Source organism: Scleropages formosus, chromosome 17 (assembly GCF_900964775.1).
Source record: "Scleropages formosus chromosome 17, fSclFor1.1, whole genome shotgun sequence".
Classification (NCBI taxonomy): domain Eukaryota; kingdom Metazoa; phylum Chordata; class Actinopteri; order Osteoglossiformes; family Osteoglossidae; genus Scleropages; species Scleropages formosus.
In genome coordinates this window covers 12,914,878-12,933,006 of record NC_041822.1, presented here as the reverse complement: position 1 = coordinate 12,933,006, position 18,129 = coordinate 12,914,878, and the positions used below count along the sequence as shown (strand labels likewise).

General features: G+C 46.2%; 1 protein-coding gene across 2 annotated transcripts in view; it reads left to right on the top strand.

The window, feature by feature from the left end:
• Nucleotides 1-18,129, top strand: part of LOC108938588 (transducin-like enhancer protein 4) — a 62,431-nt gene that overhangs the window by 21,951 nt on the left and 22,351 nt on the right. Inside the window, exons 7-8 of one of the 2 annotated variants that reach the window (XM_029259327.1) lie at nucleotides 507-708; nucleotides 2,297-2,313. In XM_029259327.1, coding sequence (XP_029115160.1) covers nucleotides 507-708; nucleotides 2,297-2,313 — 219 coding nt within the window. Of the gene's footprint in view, nucleotides 1-503; nucleotides 709-2,296; nucleotides 2,314-18,129 lie in introns of both variants that reach the window. The other variant, XM_029259326.1, reaches the window with a different exon arrangement.

Below are 18,129 nucleotides of genomic sequence, written 5' to 3'. Positions count from 1 at the left end.
CTTCAAATGGTCACAGCAACCAGCTTCCTTTCTGGGTTATTAATTCAGTCCCCCCCTCCCCCCTGCTTCTGTGCTCTTTTTCCATCTCTCTCCCATTCACCCCCCATTCCACCTGTTTCCCTACATAACTTTTCAATGGAACTTGCTCCTTTCTGTCCAGTAATAAGCAGTTGAAGAGCTTCTTCATGTCACTGCCTTGTTCCCAGCTCTAAAGTCTTGATTGTTTGTTGATAGCCGTGTGGATGACAGCAGATTTCTTGAAAAAACCACATTTTTTGTAATGCTGGCTGCCATTTCCCCATTTCCTCTAATGATGTGCCAGCTTTGTTTTCAGATTTTAAAGTCCACAATTTCATTTGGACATTTAAAAATTTTGTCTATATTCTAAGACTTTATCACATTCTGGCCTACATGCTTTGTGTCCTGTGCAGGTGGTACATGCAGGCTGACATACGTATACCTGCTTGTGTGTGCGGGTTGAACATCTCCCTTCTCTCTCACAGCAGCAGCAGCTCCAGGCTCAGCATCTCTCTCACGGCCATGCCCTGCCAGTGCCCCTCACACCCCACCCCGCGGGCCTGCAACCTCCCACCCTCCCACCTGTGGGCAGCAGTGCCGGTCTTCTTGCTCTCTCCAGCGCCCTCAGCGGTCATCCCCAGCTGCCAATCAAAGATGAGAAAAAACACCATGACAGTGAACACCAAAGAGGTAACTGGTTCCTTCCCTCTTGTCATTTCAAGAAGACACCAAAAGTTTCCACAATGGAAAGTGCTGCGCTCTCTAGATTTTCTTGACATTCAGTTCATCTAGCTTACTGATTGTGTTGTCATATTAAGGTTGAGGCTGAAGTGCAGAACATAGAATTTGTCGATAAAGTGCCTTGTCATGTTTTGTTTAATGTGATCTGCATATGCTTACGTGGATGGCTCTTTTGTGAGGCTTTTTGCAGGTTGGAAGAAAACGAGTTTAATGTCTGCAACAATGTCATTCTTTCTCCTAACGCAATGCACAAATTGATGATGAGATGTTCATCGCTTTGGAGAAAAGCGCCTGCTTAATGAATAAATGTAAATGTCTTAATGACTGTTTACTAATGTAAGGGTCTGAGCTCAGCTTTTTCACCTTCATTGTCACGGTTTATAGTACTGTAATACCACTGAAAAGCTATGAATGAAGTCTTCACTCTTTGCTGTAACAAAAACCATAAATACGTGGCAGCTGAATCTTAAACAGAGGCTCTCTTTATTTGACAGAGAAGTAAATGTCTCGGTGTCAGTGCACCAAATGTATACCTATTGTTCTGATACTAAGTGGAGAGTTGGTGTATTGTAATGTGTTAATGACAGTAACTACAAGTTTTAGCACTGTAGTAGAAGTCTTCCAGAATATTGGGACTAGCCCATGTTGGTTGAACTGTTGTCGGTCACCATCCCGGTTTTGCAGCCTGTGGCTGAACTCTTCAGCCAGAGATATTTAGCTAGCAGATAAGAATCAGAGTAGTGTGGAGGAGGCTTTGGCAATGGAACTGGTGTGCGTGCGTGCGTGCTTGCGTGCGTGCGTGTGCGCGTTTGTGTGTGTGTGTGCATGCGTGCGTGCGCATGTGTGTGTGCGCGCGCTGCTAATTTGCCTTTCTCATACAGCACGGAGCGTGGCAAGGCTTTTGTGGAGGCTCTGTTTTGCTTGAGCGGTTAATTACCACGGAAATCAAACCAAAGGAGAGGGAGCAGCCGGGCATGAGATCGATCACGTAACGAGGAAGACGCAAATTAACGGTGGAGTGCAGATGGTACAATCCATTCTTTAAAAAACAAACTGCTCTCTAGTCAACAAAACTTGGTGCATATGCAAATCCCCCAATTAGCACAGCATTTAATTGCCGAGGATTGTCTTTGTAAGGATGAATGTCGGTGTTTAGCAGCTTACTGTGCAAACAGTGCATGTTTTGGGTTGTTTATTCTAATGGAAACACACTAGATCCACTGTCAACAATCCAAACTGCTTGAATGGGACAGCATGCTTTGGCTTTTTCAAGCTTTTGTTGGTGTACTGATGTCCATGGGATAATGAAATAAGTATGTTCAGTGTTTGCCAAAGGGTTAATTTCTCTTAATTTTTCTGTGTATACATAAATTTTGTACATACGTGTGCAAGTATATTTGCATGTGTACTTGTTTGTGTTTTGAGATTATTCTGATCTCTGCCTTTGTTCTCCCCTCTGCCTTTATTTATTTATTTATTTTATTTTATTTTATTTTTGGAAACCTGGCTTCCATCTGGGTTGCCTGCCAACTGACAGACAGAGACTCTGTTAAGGTAAGAGATATGTATTTTCCAGAAATCAAAAAGAAAAACAGATTCACTGTCACACATTAATTTGTGTGGACATAAACATACTCTTAAATAGCATTGTAAAGTGATCATCCTGTCAGCAGGTGGTGAAGTATATAGATATATAACACTGCAGTGAGTGGTAAACCCAAAGAGATTTCATTGAATTCAAACACTCTGTGTCAAGGGATGAACCCAGTCACATGGCATCGAAGTTAAAGACCTAGTGATGAGCCAGTAGCAGTCAACTCTCTGCTGCCTCGACTTCTCATTCACATGCAGAATGAATACTATTAGTCCTTCCAACACTGCCTGCTGCAGGCTGGCTGGCTCTCCTCCATCTCTTGGCTTTGGCAGCTCATTAGATCCCAATGGCTACTGCTGATTGCTCGGGCTGCTTAAGTTGGCATGACCTTTTCAGAAGCGTACCGAAAAGGCCCAAATTTACAAATGTAAAAACACCAGACAGCTAATAGGTCTCTTTTGACCAAACTGGCTCTGTCCTTGTGTCGGAGTAGGTGGAGCGATACGAAGTGAGTGAGAGGCAGTTCACCAAGGCCCCCAATTGGATGGGAGGCCAGAGAAATGAGTTCTCTTCCTTAAAAATGGATTGCGTTGATAATTTTGCAAATGTAGTTATGCTTCACTAGAGATTTATGTCATGGCATTGGGACAATTGCTCTGTTATTGACTGCGCTGGACTTAATGAATGTTCCACATCGAATAGTGGTTTCCTCTCATTTGGACTATATATATATATATATATATTTAAGCTGTACATATTTGTCCTCTGGATGGTTACAATTAGTAATAAGGTCAGGCATGTTAGTTCTAAGTTGTTGTAATTGTTCAAGATGTTGAAGGTCCTGCAGACCATTGTGTTTTTGTTCTATATCTCTCAAAATATCACATGGCTAATTGTAAGGGTGGGCCGTGCGGGGTGATATGCACCATTTCTCCTCAAGTGTTTGCGTATTAACAGGGGTGCTGTCCTGGCCAGTTGTTATACGCCTCTTTCTTTATTTCAACAGGGTGATGAGTGAGACACCCTTTGGCCTCACTATCACAGTGCAGTTTGTTGAACTAGTGTATCTGCCTTAATTATTTGATTGACTTGTTTATGCTAAATGTTTGTTTTTTTTTTTTTTTTTTTTGCGTTCAGCATGTTTATTCATTTGTATTAATCGCCAGAGGTGTAACTAGAGACAGTGCGGTGTCACTGAACACAGGTTGCTGTGGACCGGAGTGGTTCTGGCTTTGGCCAGGTCTTATAGTGTCCCCAGAGAATCAGTGTACTTTTCAGAGGGATTGTGGAGCAGTCAAAGGGGAGTCATCACCTGACATGGGAGATGGTTTAAATGTCTTCCTAGATGCCCAAGGGTTGCTTCTGGGAGCTCTCTGATATTGGTGAATTATTGGCCATTTTAAGCAAATGTATTTCGACTGTCCCTTGAGCAACTGTTCTTTGAACTTCAAGGTAAGTAATAGAGATGGGAATTACGTTAAGATTTTAGGACTTTGAAGAGTGAGATTGAATGTTGTGTAATGGCTGCATTTCAGAAAGTGATGTCAAAATTATGAATCTTAATGCTAATTAATCTCTGTATATTTGTATGTATTTATCTCGGGATGTGATTGTCCTGCTCTGACTTAATTAAAGCACTTTATATCTCCTGCAATTTTCTTACCCACGTGAAAGATAAAAACAATACTTTCAGAGTGTTAAAAACAAACCGATAAATTAAAGTCAGAGCTGAGAGGGGGAGAGCTGCCACATGCCTCGTTAGGGACTGATAAATTAGTTGCGCCCAGGAGCGTGGGAGTCTTTATTTACATTGCCAACCCACAGCAGAGGATGCGTGGAGGAGTGAGGGCCGATAAGCACGGTGAATTATCACAGGTCGACTGGTGAAAAACAAACCATTATTGAGCTGCAACTCAGACTGGCTGTCTCTTATTTATGAAGAGATCACCACCCTTGCAGTTAGTGTCTTACAGGTGGTTGCCTTACAGGTGTCTTCTCTAATTCTTCTGCACAACTCCTGGCTGCTGAGGTTGGCTTGATGTGTTCAGATGGGATGTAATCAAATGGCCGCTGGTGAGATGTGACTAATGGTAATTGGACCAAAGTAGAAGGTGGCTCTGGCCCAGCGCCTCCACTTTCAGTATTTATTAGCGATGACAGTGGTTTTGTGTTGTTTACCAGCCTGCCATAGACCTTTTGCTCAGACCTCAGGGATAATCTAGCCAAGCACATGAACAGATATTCATTGGCTTGACAGATGAAGGGTGGATGTCAGCAAGTGCCTACAGAGTAAGAGGTAAATTCCCCTTTGGAGGTAAAAATTTTTTTTTTTCTTTTTTAATTTTGCAGTCGTTGCATCGTTTTTCCGATCACCGTGAGAGTCTCACAGTCAGCCCATTGCATTAAGCCTGCTCAAAAAGGGAATTTTCTTTGTGGTAAAATGGCATATGGGTAAGGTTGCTGCAACACTTTCCTTACATGGTTGATCATGCCTGGAGACCGTGCACTGTAGGACAGGATGCATCTTGCTGATGTTGATAAAGGCCATGACCTTTACTGGATGTGATACATTTCACTTGTTTTCGGTGCAAAGCTTTGAGCTCTCATGCATTATCAGTAGCTAAATTTAGCTTGTGATTGTGTTTTGGGGGGAGAAAAAAGACAGCATACAAAACAAGCTTAATGATCGGAAGCAAAATGTATTCATTTAATTATCTCCTTTTTGAATCTGTATGGGCTGTTAATTGCCTTCACCTTCTTTGAGGATGCAATAGAATTAAATATGTTGTCTCTTCATGGAGATTTTTATGTCAATAACTACGAGCATTGTTCTTTCAAGTCACTCTTACGTGAGTGCAGGATTTGTGAGTAGTAGATAGTCTTTCTCTGGCCTTTCTGTCGCTAGCTGTCCCTCAGTGCGGCCACCTCTTGAGACTCATTTGAAAGAAGACAGTAATTAAGGCTCACTCAGCTTAATTTTTTTTTTTTTTTTTAAAGTTGGCTGAGCATTTTGATTTTCATGCACATGAAACATGCTGTGCTTCATCGCACTAAACAGAGCTGAATAATTAATAGCGCATGGTGTTTGTGCTTCAGTGGGTGCGTTTTATGTCATTGGGGGGGTTAGAGGCAGAAGTAGTAAACAAAGTCGGAGCAAGAGAACACAGTGCGTGCAGCTTTTTAAAGCCTTGCTGCATGGTAAGGTGGGCTCACCTGTTTTGCTACCTGTGGGTTAAAAGGGACATTGTGAGACTGTGATGACCACAGTGACCCCAAACCTTCTCCTCCTATAGTCATAATGATTAATGGGCCATGCACATGCCCTGGTCTACAGGGTCAGCAGCCTAGTTTTGGAGGCCTGGCTCAGTGTACCGTGGCAAATGGAAGAGCAGAGGGAGGGGTGAGCACTAGCTGTGTGCACCGCTCTTAATTAGTCCCCTAAGCAGGCTCTCTCCGTAGCAAACATTTGGTCTGCTCTCTCATTTGCTCATTAATGCGTTATGAGAAGATTAGCATTCCTTTATTTTTCATAGTTGGTGTGTTCTGCCGCAGCTCCCCAAATTAGCAGAAATTGAAATCCGATTATTTCTAAATAAAGTGCTATGGCTCCACGCGCAGGTCCTAGGCAAGAGCTCCACGAGGGGCCTGGCTGCACAGAGCAAACCCCTGTTATGCAATGCTAATAGGCCTTGTGGCCCAGTGAGCTTCTGTCTGCAAAGGAAACTGGTGAGTAGCCTTCTGAAGAGCATGCTGGGGGTTGTAAGTCAAAGATCCAACACAGATCCAACACAAAGCATACTTTCCCCCTTTGGCTTCACCCTTAATGCTACAGCTATGTCTGTTTTCTGGATGTATGCACAACCTTGCTTTCGTAGGTTTCTCTGCCTTTTTTTTGTGCTTCTAGCTTTACTTCACTTACTTACCAGTGGTAATCACTGTCTAAAAGTGAGATTAATATGGAATGCTTGCTATCCTCAGATGTTGTTTCCGTCCTTTTGCAGTGCACACTGCTGCAGCGGTCTGTGGGATTATGGCAGTTCGCCATAGGTACACATACTCCTCAAAAATGTTTTTAGTGAGATCAGAGGGACTTAGTGGGTTAGTGGTTGATTTCCTTCCAGGTAGGAAGGTATAGGTACAGCAGAGGAAGTGGGTAGGTCTGTACAGCAGTCTCCAAGGGCTCAGGACTAATGTCCATCTCCTTGGCAGGCTACATGACTAATAAATTGAAGACATTGGCAGTGTCGTAGATGTGCATGAGGAATGCTGCTAGTCATGGCCTCTGGTGGGATTACCCCTATTTGAATGGCTGTACCAGTAACAAAAGCCATCTGAAATTTGCACAATGGAAAACTTTCCCACAAGCAATTGGGCTTGTACCAAACACACATCTCCAGTTCTCATTCCTCCTTTTCTTCAATGCAAGTTGTAAACAAATGGTTTAACAGGGAGTAAGTGTAATCAACCTATCCTATTTTTGACTTTGAATTTAATTTAGCTTCAGACTCAGGAGCTAGTACACACACACACGTTGGCTGAAACCGCTTGTCCTGAGCAGGGTCGCAGTGAACCGGAGCCTAACCCGGCAACACAAAGTGCAAGGCTGGAGGAGGAGAGGACACACCCAAAGACCAGGACCTGGCCAAGCATGCTGTGCCACCACGCCTCAAGAGCTAGTAGCTTAATTTAATTAACAGAAACAACACTTATACTGATTAGGGGAGCAAATTATGTAGCAGAGCGGTCATCTTGCAATCTGAAGCTTCTTGCTTAGAATTCCATAAGGGGTCAAGGTTCTCTCCCTGAATTGCTTAAGTGAAAAACACCCTGCTTCTATATTTGCATTTCCAACATTAAAAGTAGTTTTGAACAAAGTACCATCTAAATAAAGGGTAATAACAATAAAACCACTCTCTTGACACTGTCTTCCCACCAGTATTAAAATTAAAGGCCTCTCTAAAGTGTTGCTGGGGGAAGTAATTTGCTACTCAGTACACTTCCAGTACTTTACTGGTTAATTTGGTTTGGCCATAATGTGGGCTTTGTTCGCTGATATAGTGTATAGTTGGGAAAAAGATATGTATTCGTTCTAAAGATCCATGAGCTTTCAGATTGATTTGAAAGGAAAACAAGAATGGAAGGAAAAGAAGGGAAAAGGTGTAATGATAGCTGTGAGAGTGAGATCAAATGAGGTTTTTAATGTAGCAAGCTGATTTTTCTCAAACCCACTCTTAAGCATTTAGAAAGGTAAAAACAAAATCATAAATGATAAACTATCCAATAATGCACATGATTAGGAGCCCAGCAGGTCAGCATGGCAACCAAGTTTCTTTTCTCCATATCCCTCAGCCCACCCCAAAAGTACATATCTGACTGTACAAGCTGCTCCTGACCCTCCACCCCCCCAACATAAACAAGTAACTTGGAGGTAGGTGTTTGTTGGGGGGTATATGGAAATTCTATTAGGGTGGCTGGCTCAGTGTCAGTCATGGAGCACTGTATCACAAAGATGCGGAATGGGAGGATGCCCCCCCCTACTCCCAGACACCCCCACTGAACTGCATTTCTATCCTCAGCACGCAGGGAAATGACTACCCCTGTGTCATCTGTTTTTTATTGCTCCTGCAAGGGTTTCTGTTGGAAGCCTGTTTACACAACGTTAGTCTTTTTCTCTTCTATGATCTGGCTTCTCTTTTCAGCTGTTGATGGCCAAATCCCCCCCCCCCATATTAAACACATACATAAACACAAAAACAATAAGCAGACTAATTTATTATTTTCAGTATTACTGCTGTGGCCCTGCATTAGATTACCTATTGCTCTGCCAGAAGTTAAAAGAGGTTTCATTGCTGTAGTAATCTGTTATATCGTACCTTGGTATTTTTTTGAACACTCTTAAAGTTGTAACCCCCCCCAATGGCCTTCCCACTGCCCAAAGAAGCAATTTCCTGTACTGATCTGTTATTGATGCTTTAGGGGGCTTTTTGATGTCTAGATTGGTAATAGATTAGATATGTGGCCATAAGGAATGCATGATGAATGTCTTTCATTAAAGCAATGCAAAAAAACACAGGCAGATTAAGGTGCTCGGCAGCAGCCAATGACTGCCAAGGAAAGCCATATGTTTGTGTGTGTTTGGGCACGCGTGGCCAGCGGCGTCTGGTTGGCATACTGGCAAGTTAATATAGACACGTTTTAATGCAGCATCTGATCTTGACACACATGAATGTGTATAGTTTTCTCTCTTTTTGTCCCCTCTCCATTAATCAGGCAGCAAAACGATGAACTGCTTTTTTCTGCCGAGCCTGGGCCATGGAGTTTGTAGCAGCCCTGTCACACAGTGGGGGCAATGTGCCAGGTGAAAGTGGTTACAGAATCTGCTGCTTAACAACATTTAATCATGGCAGGAATTCCTAGAGGAGTACCACTAAAGTATCCCAGCTTTTCTCCAATACAGAAATAACCTATTTTTTAAATAATTTGTTAGTTTTAGTTTTTTTTTTTAATTTTTTTTTTTTTTATTTTAAAACCCCAATCCCTCCCTAATAACAGTGTAATCGCACGTGGAGTGTTTTGAGCAGCTTGCCTCAGCTGCTGTCGCGCTGTTTGGATTTTGATGAATATATAGCAGCTCATGAGCCCTATGCTGTTGCCTCTAGCTGCCTTTTTCTGAGATGTTGGTCTCGCTCACTTGAGCGTTTCATTGCAGAGGGATGATTTTTCTTCATCCCAGTGATTTATAAAAAAAAAAAAAAAAAAAAAGAACTCTCCAACTTCCCCATTGCCAAGGTGTTATTTCTCCACCCATTGAGGCTGTGCAGCTTTTTTTTAAAAAAAAAAAAAAAAAAAAAGCATTCTCCCACACTCATTTGGTCTGCCCTCACACCACTGCCCCAGCAGGATCTTTGTGGTCAATATTGGAATCCCCCCCCTTCAGCCACACTATTTCCAGCAACACTGAAAAGGAACAAAGGCCAACATAGCAATTGTAAGGCCACCCCCCTCCCTCAATCTTGCTTTCATGCCAACTTCTCCAGCTAGCTTTATGTTGTTCTGTGATAACTGGTTGTAGTACTGGTTTCTAGACTAAGTATAAGTGGGCAGGAGGATAGTTAAATGCTGGTAAAACTAAAAGGACACTTCTGAAAGCCTCCCTGTTATTGAACAGCATTTCCTCAGACTACAGTCCCACAGATGCACTTCATAAAGCCAGTAATACCCTCACTGGTGGTCTCCTGTTGCCCTAGCAACAGACCACAGGGCACGGTGTATGTGAAATGCATGAACATCTGTGGATTAATCTCTTTAGTTTATTCCTCTTATTTCTCGGGCCCTGATTGGCCCACTCTGGCTGTGTCTGTGACATTGCGTGAGCGGGATAAGCCGCCGGCTCCCCTGGGCCTTGCCCTAAGTGGTTGGTGGAATGGAAAAGTGAAGTGAGATTTATCCAGCCTGGGCTTTCAGAGGTTGAAGGATTTAGCTTGACAGCACTCTCGCTGGGATGTTATTAGCTTACTTTCTGCTACAGCCAGGGAAATGAATAGAAAATTTTCTGCTAAATCTCGGCATTAGCGCAGGTTTTATTGGTCTGATGGAAAAAAAGCAGGAGTTGGGATAAATGTATAAATAATGGCTTTTGTTCCTTATTTGGATGTGCCCTGTCCATCTCGTTCTCTGGCTCCAGCTCTTTTGAGCTGACACACAAAATGCAGCCATTGTTGGGCTGTACTTTTGTAGCCCACCCACTCGATTCTGATGTTTTTTTCTCTAGCATGGGAGGTGAATCGGTGGTGTCTACAGCACAACTTTGGGATGCGTGTACTGTCGCCCCCCCCCAACTTCGGGGTATGGCTCTTGCTAGGGTGAGGAGAGGCCCAGTTAGCGTAGTACAGCTATACTGTTATATTACAGGCGTATAAACCTCCCATACTTCACACACAGCGACCCAGCCCCGCCTTCCTTTGCCGTAAAAAAGAACATTCACACCTACACAGGGACGGTTACAACATTCAGGTGAAATAAGCCCAACAAACATTTAATATAAAACGTCCACACAAATAATTCACACCACCAAAACGAACACGTTTTTTTTTCCTTTTATGCAACTCAGTCTCTGGTGCCGGCGTCGTCTCGTTGGCGCGCTTAGTCTGGAGCTCCTTATCCACCACCGAGGGAAATTCCCGCCGTTACTCACGGTTTTCGTGCAGGGCAGGAAACCGACAGCGACCTGTCCTCACAGCCACTCTCTCTCCAGTGAGGATGGCGGGACGATGATGGCGAGTCCTGGCGACCTTCTCTCCGGGGCCAGTCGCGCTGGCCAAACCCTAATCCTCCACTCCCCAATCCTCGCGGGCTGGTTGTCGCTCGCGCCGGTTTTTTTTTTTTTTTCACAAAACCCCCTTCGCGCGAGAACGAACCCAAAACTCTCGTTCTCCTCGCCCGGTCTCCCCCAAAAAAAACAACTCCCCTTTTTCCCCCGGAACATCCCGCCCCCAAACATCCAACTACACGAGAACAAGTTGCGTAGGGGCTACACTCTTCCCCCACCAAAATTTGTCATGTCCTCATGACAAGCAACCCACATCACGTCCCATCCTTTCAACATCATATTAGAACAGAATATATACATTCCCTTCAACCTATCCACTTGTACAAAGTGCTGGTGTATCTCCGGATAGGAGGTGAAGAGAAACTAGCGAAACCTTCCCCAACCTTAACTGAAATAGCTCTATGTGTGCTAACAGCTACTGTAGTGGGGCTCCCCAGCTTATCATAGGTGAGTCGGGTAGGGGCCCTTCTCAGTCGCTGAGGCCGCGCAGACCCCGCCGAGTTCTCTGCGACATTATCCCGTCCCTCACTCACTTCTTCTGCTGTCCGTACCCCAGCACCACACTCGACTTCATCTCCCGGAACATCCGTCCTACAAGTTGCAGTGGGTCCATCCACGTCCATCACTGCCGGCCCCTCAACCGCAGTCATTTCCAGCCCTGAGCCATTCGTGAGAACATCCAGACCCAAATCCAGGTCAACGAGTTCAACAGATCCACTGCTTAAAGGCTCTGGCTCCGGTGACCTCCTCTGAGGATAACAGTCATACCAGACCCCCGTTTCTTCTTCTTCTGAATCAGACTCAGGCTCCCTTGCACATTCCAGTTCAACCGCTGGCAAGCATGAGCGACCACAACTCTCATCTCTCGTTTGGAGCCGCTTACTAGCCCTCCTTTTAAATTTGGATGCCTCTGTAGTCTTTTCAGACCGCCACCGTACCTCCTGCCCAATAGGCAGAATGTGATTGCGGTGCAGTACTTTCCCAGGGCCCAATTCACCCTCTGGCTTCAATCTGAACACAGGCAACCCAGGAAGTTGATCCTCCACAACATAAGGGGTGTCCTTCCAGCGGTCAGCAAGCTTGGCCTTCCCCTGCAGTCCAAGATTTCGAATCAAGACGCGGTCACCAGGAGCTAAAGGGCAGTAACGGACCCTCTGATCGTACTGTCGCTTGTTCCCTTCATTCCTCTTTTTCGACACACTCTCAGCCAACTGATATGCAGCTTGAAGCTCACGCTTCATGTTTTTGACGTATCTTGTATAGGATTTGTTGGAGGTACCGTCACCCGATGCTCCAAATGCCACATCTACTGGCAACCTAGCCTCTCGACCAAACATTAGGAAATACGGCGAGTAGCCGGTTGACTCATTCAGCGTGCAGTTGTACGCATGTACGAGATAGCCAATGTGCTTACCCCATTTCCTTTTGTCTGGCGCGTCAAGGGTCCCGAGCATATCAAGCAGAGTTCGGTTAAACCGCTCCGGCTGGGGATCGCCCTGAGGATGGTAAGGTGTAGTTCTTGATTTCTTTATGCCGAGCATGCCCAACAACTCATGGATGAGCCGACTCTCAAAATCCCTGCCTTGATCAGAGTGCACCCTCTTGGGCAGCCCATAGTGGATGAAGTATTTCTCCCACAGAACCTTAGCGACAGTTTCCGCCTTCTGATCCCTAGTTGCAAAAGCTTGAGCATAGCGGGTGTAGTGATCTGTAATCACAAGCACGTTGAAGAGGTTGCTGGAATCAGTTGGGGCAGCTGCTGAATATTCAGGAAAGACAAGTTGCAATAGGCTTTGGGTACCGCCCCTTTTGATGAGCCCATGAGATCAATCGCTCTGCAGTGACGATAGCGAGGTGGTCTGACTGAGGACATCTGGCAGATAGCTTGGACTGAGTCAGCTGGCATGGCCCCTCTCCCCTGAGATGCCTCAGGAGGGACATGTGAGCGCCGTGACAAGGCGTCTGCCTCAACATTCTGCTTCCCGGGGCGGTACTTCAGGCTGAAATCATATGTGGCCAGTTCTGCCAGCCATCGATGCCCTGCTGCATCCAACTTGGCTGTGGTCAGGACATAAGTCAATGGGTTATTGTCTGTGTGCACCTCAAACTTAGCTCCATAGAGGTAATCATGCAGCTTGTCGGTAATCGCCCACTTTAATGCCAAAAACTCTAGCTTATGGGTGGGGTAATTTTTCTCGGCTGGGGTAAGGCTTCTGCTGACAAAAGCCACAGGGCGCAGGCCTGCTCCCTGATCCTGATAGAGGACACCCCCCAAACCTTCTCTACTAGCATCAACATGTAGCACATAAGGCAGTCCTGGATTGGCGATGGCCAAAACTGGGGCCTCTGTGAGACTCCTTTTTAGCGTTTCAAAAGCTTTCTCGCAGTCCTCATCCCACCTAGGACCAAACGGCTCTGAAGGGTGGTGCCACTCCTTTGGACACAGACCTGATGTTGGTTTCCTTCCATGCTGAGAGGCAGTCTTAGCCCCTGCCACTCTTCTTGGTCCTCTAGCTACGATGCAGCCCTGCAGCAGCTGATTTAAAGGATAACAGACCTTGGAGAAATCTTTCACAAACCGTCTGTAGTACCCACAAAACCCGAGAAAAGAGCGAAGAGCAGTAATGCTCTCTGGGCGTGGCCACGACTTCACTGCGTCAACCTTCGAGGGATCTGTAGCAATGCCATCTCTGGACACAACATGACCAAGGTAAGTCACCGAAGGGCAGCAGAACTGGCACTTGTCCAAAGACAACTTCAGTCCCTCCTCCTTTAGTCTGTCCAGCACCTTTAGAAGGCGCTGCTCATGCTCTTCCAATGTTCGCCCAAATACAATGATGTCATCAAGATACACCAGGCATTCCAGAAGATTCATATCTCCTACAGTCCGCTCCATGACCCGTTGGAAGGTTGCTGGGGCCCCACATATCCCTTGGGGCATCCGCTCAAACTGGTAAAATCCTGCGGGACAGATGAATGCGGTCTTTTCCTTGTCTGCCGCGCTCAGAGGGATCTGATAATAACCACTTCTGAGGTCCAGCACACTGAACCACTGGCTACCACTCAGGCAAGCCAAAGCATCCTCCACCCGAGGGACTGTGTACTGATCAGGAATTGTTCTCCTGTTCAGGGTTCTGTAGTCCACACACATACGTATGGTTCCGTTTTTCTTCCGAACCACCACTATCGGAGAAGCGTAAGGACTCCGAGATTCTGAGATGATTCCAGCCTCCTTTACAACAGGCATTACCAGCAGCCCTTCCGGGAAAGGGCCCTCCTCTGGGTGATCTACAACCACGGCCTGACTATTCAGGTGCCCAGGAAACTTTGGAGTGCCAATCACTGTAGCAACACCCCCTGGGGCCAGAGTGAAAGGCTTGCTCCTCGTGAACCAGACGGTCCCTCGCCTTTCCTCGGCCAGGCCGTCAGAAGCTTCCTGGAACTTCTCATACGCTTCTTTTATTACTGGGTGGACAGCAAGGGTAGCTAAGAAATTTCCCCCCTTTTGATTTATGCAAGACTGGAAGAGCCTCCTAACTATGGAGGTGTTTGTACCAATCACCCCAGAAACCTCCCCTTTCACAACCGGGTCTGGACACACAAGCACAAGCGTTTCTATGGTCTCCACTACTCCAACTACGTCTCCAGTGAACTCCAGTTTCACGCACAGATAGCCATCATATGGATATTGCTCCACACTAAGGCCCCAAATCTCTAGGCACTCGATAGGGGTCAAAGGCAAGTGCTTCAAATACTGGTCATAGAAGGAGCGATACAGTAGAGTAATCTGGGAACCGCTATCGAGCAAAGCTTTAGCGTAAATGCCCTCAATTTGTACCGAGACAATAGCACTGGGTCCAACTAAACCCTCTGGCAATATAGCCTCCCTTTGCCGTAGCATATCACACCTGGTGGAACGTGTCTTCTCCGGGGCGGCAGGCCGTTCCTTCACTGGGCCCCTGGGAAGTTTCCCGGCGGCTGCCTTAATTTCAATAGTCGGTTCGTCACCTTTCGAAGGTTCTCTGGATTAGGACACTCTCGCTGGAAATGCCCATCTTCACCACATCGATAGCAAAAAACACCAGCACGATACTGGGGTCTGGGAGCACCCTCCCTTCCGCAGGCATACAAGGTCCCTGTACCCTTCGGATTGAGATTCTGCATGGTCTGCTGTGGTATGCCATCGGAGGCAGCTATCGAGGCAGAAAACAGCCGGGCAACCTCCGTCTTTAGCCCTCTGAACTCTTCCCTGAGCCGTTCTATTTCCTGACCATTCCCCGCTACCACAGGTACTGCAACATTTTCAGGCTGCACTGGTACGGGGGAGGGTGTAGCGCACCCCACACACCTAACCATTGCTGGAAGAGCAGCGTTCCCCACACTTTGCCTTGCCAGGATCATTTCCTCTTCTTCTCGGACATCACGGAGCAACTCTGTGAAACTTGGAGGAGGTTTAAGCTTATACATCGTTCGGATGCGCATGGCAACAAGATCATGGGACAGAGCTCCTCGTGCAACCTGCTCAATGCGAATTTGGTCCAGGTCGGCCACCTCAGCCCCACCTTTACGATGAACTGCATGCAACAGTTTGTCTAGACGGAACAAGTATGCTGATAGTTTCTCACCTTCCTGCTGGAATGTACCACGGAACCTTACCATGAGATCAGCCGCACTGTCTGTGGTCCCAAAAGCTGCCTCCAGGGCTTTGAGGTAATCATCGGCAGTGACAGAGGGGTTACTAACCCTTAAGCACCGGACAATGTCTGCTGCTGGCCCTTTGAGACTCTCAGCTATCCTCTGCTTCTTGACAATATCTGAACACTGCCATTCATCCAACATGTGAGTGGTCTGCTCAGCCCAGGCATCATACTCTTCCTCTCCCGGTGGAGTTGGTTTCACACCGGAGAACAAGCGAAGTTTACGATAGCCGAGTCCGTCCATAGGCGTGGCTTGGCATTTCTCCACAAGTGAAGAGATGGCATCCACGAGTTTGGTGTTCAAGTCTGGAGCGACAGGTGGCGCTGGAGTAGGCCCAAACCAGCCTGAGACATCAGCTAGAGTCTTCCCTTCACTTGCTAGGAATGACAGGAATTTTGCCTGGAAACTGCCTCTTTCACCAAGTATTGGACATTCTCGGGTCTCGCTGACATTAACCACCCAGGGCCCCGACTCACCTCCAAAGGCTAACTGTTCAGGTATGGTAGCCTTAGTCATATCATTTGTGGTTTCAACTAACACAAGTTGGTTGTCTCCAGCTGGTTCTAAACACCGTCCCCTTACCTTACAATGACCAAATACTCCCACCCCATCCAGCACCTTGTACACAGTCTCATCAGTAATGTCAACAGAAACCCCACTAAGCACAACAGCTTTTCTTATATCAATACCCTTGTCGTTACACCATTGGACTATCTGCTTTGACTCCATGTTACAACAACTTTCCAGACATCAAACCACAAATCATATCAAAGAGACATCAAATCATACAAAATTATACTCACAAATACAGAAAACAGTAATCATATCCCGGACGAGCCCCCAAGTGTAGCCCACCCACTCGATTCTGATGTTTTTTTCTCTAGCATGGGAGGTGAATCGGTGGTGTCTACAGCACAACTTTGGGATGCGTGTACTGTCGCCCCCCCCCAACTTCGGGGTATGGCTCTTGCTAGGGTGAGGAGAGGCCCAGTTAGCGTAGTACAGCTATACTGTTATATTACAGGCGTATAAACCTCCCATACTTCACACACAGCGACCCAGCCCCGCCTTCCTTTGCCGTAAAAAAGAACATTCACACCTACACAGGGACGGTTACAACATTCAGGTGAAATAAGCCCAACAAACATTTAATATAAAACGTCCACACAAATAATTCACACCACCAAAACGAACACGTTTTTTTTCCTTTTATGCAACTCAGTCTCTGGTGCCGGCGTCGTCTCGTTGGCGCGCTTAGTCTGGAGCTCCTTATCCACCACCGAGGGAAATTCCCGCCGTTACTCACGGTTTTCGTGCAGGGCAGGAAACCGACAGCGACCTGTCCTCACAGCCACTCTCTCTCCAGTGAGGATGGCGGGACGATGATGGCGAGTCCTGGCGACCTTCTCTCCGGGGCCAGTCGCGCTGGCCAAACCCTAATCCTCCACTCCCCAATCCTCGCGGGCTGGTTGTCGCTCGCGCCGGTTTTTTTTTTTTTTCACAAAACCCCCTTCGCGCGAGAACGAACCCAAAACTCTCGTTCTCCTCGCCCGGTCTCCCCCAAAAAAAACAACTCCCCTTTTTCCCCCGGAACATCCCGCCCCCAAACATCCAACTACACGAGAACAAGTTGCGTAGGGGCTACACTTTATTTGTGTATCTTTTTACCCTTGTGTTTTCTGGTACTTCAGATATGGAATGGCTATGCTTCTGATTGTGTTGTGAGTATGTCCGTGTGTGTGTGTGTGTGTGTGTGTGTGTGTGTGAATATGCGCAATTCAGTGGTTTACAGGAGGTTCTTTGTGGATGTACACACAGGATCTGTGTATGTGCCTTCTTGTTGGCACCGTGCATCATTGCGCTTTGTGTTCTCTGTAACCCTCCCATGCCCCCTCCGTATCACTCAACCTCATTGCCCTTGGCTTGCTGCTACAGGTCCCCAAAGATTACTTATGACAGATGTTTTCACTTGTGCAGCTGTAAACATCAGCTGTCTGAGTCTTTGGAAGCAGCATTTAATGAAATAGCACATGGAGCTGTGATATGCTGGTAATTAACAGCGGGCTTTGTAGAGATTCATGCCATCGTCCCCCCACCCGTTCATTGTCCTCACAGTGCTGTAATGGGACATTAACACATTTTCTGTTTTCCCCTTGGAAACAGTGGGATTGAATTTGAGCTGTGTGAGCGGGGAGGGGGTTTGTAAAGCTTTATGGTACGTGACAGTTGACCTGATGGTGCAAGGCAGGTAGGGATATAGCGAAGATTGAAACAAAAAGATAAATAGTTAAATGGTAGTTGAATGCAGGAGGATGGAAGGCAAGCCAGGCATTTCAGGGAAAGTTGTAGATTGGTTGTCTCCAGCTGGTTATAGTAAACCAGGGTAGCTTCATGTTTCACCATCACTGTCCTGTACTTTGAGTGTCCATGTGTTTGATTCTTGTACAAGATGGATTACAGAACTGACTGGAAAAGCTACTGCCTTGTTCTGAAAGATCTTCAAAGAGAAGTTCATATTCTGTCTGGGTTGAGTGTGCTTTCCACTGGCAGCAAAAGCCTTTTAGAAGGAGTTACTGCACAGACACAAATGTGGCAAGCAGTATCTCTTTACCTTTATCAGTGTTGTAGAACCCAAAGGTGCATTTCCATTTATAACCTGATGTTCCTTTTAGTCTTGACAAACTGTGACAAGGAGTATCTTTGCGCCTAGGGATGCCAAAATTATTTCAATGTCATGACTTATGCTGGC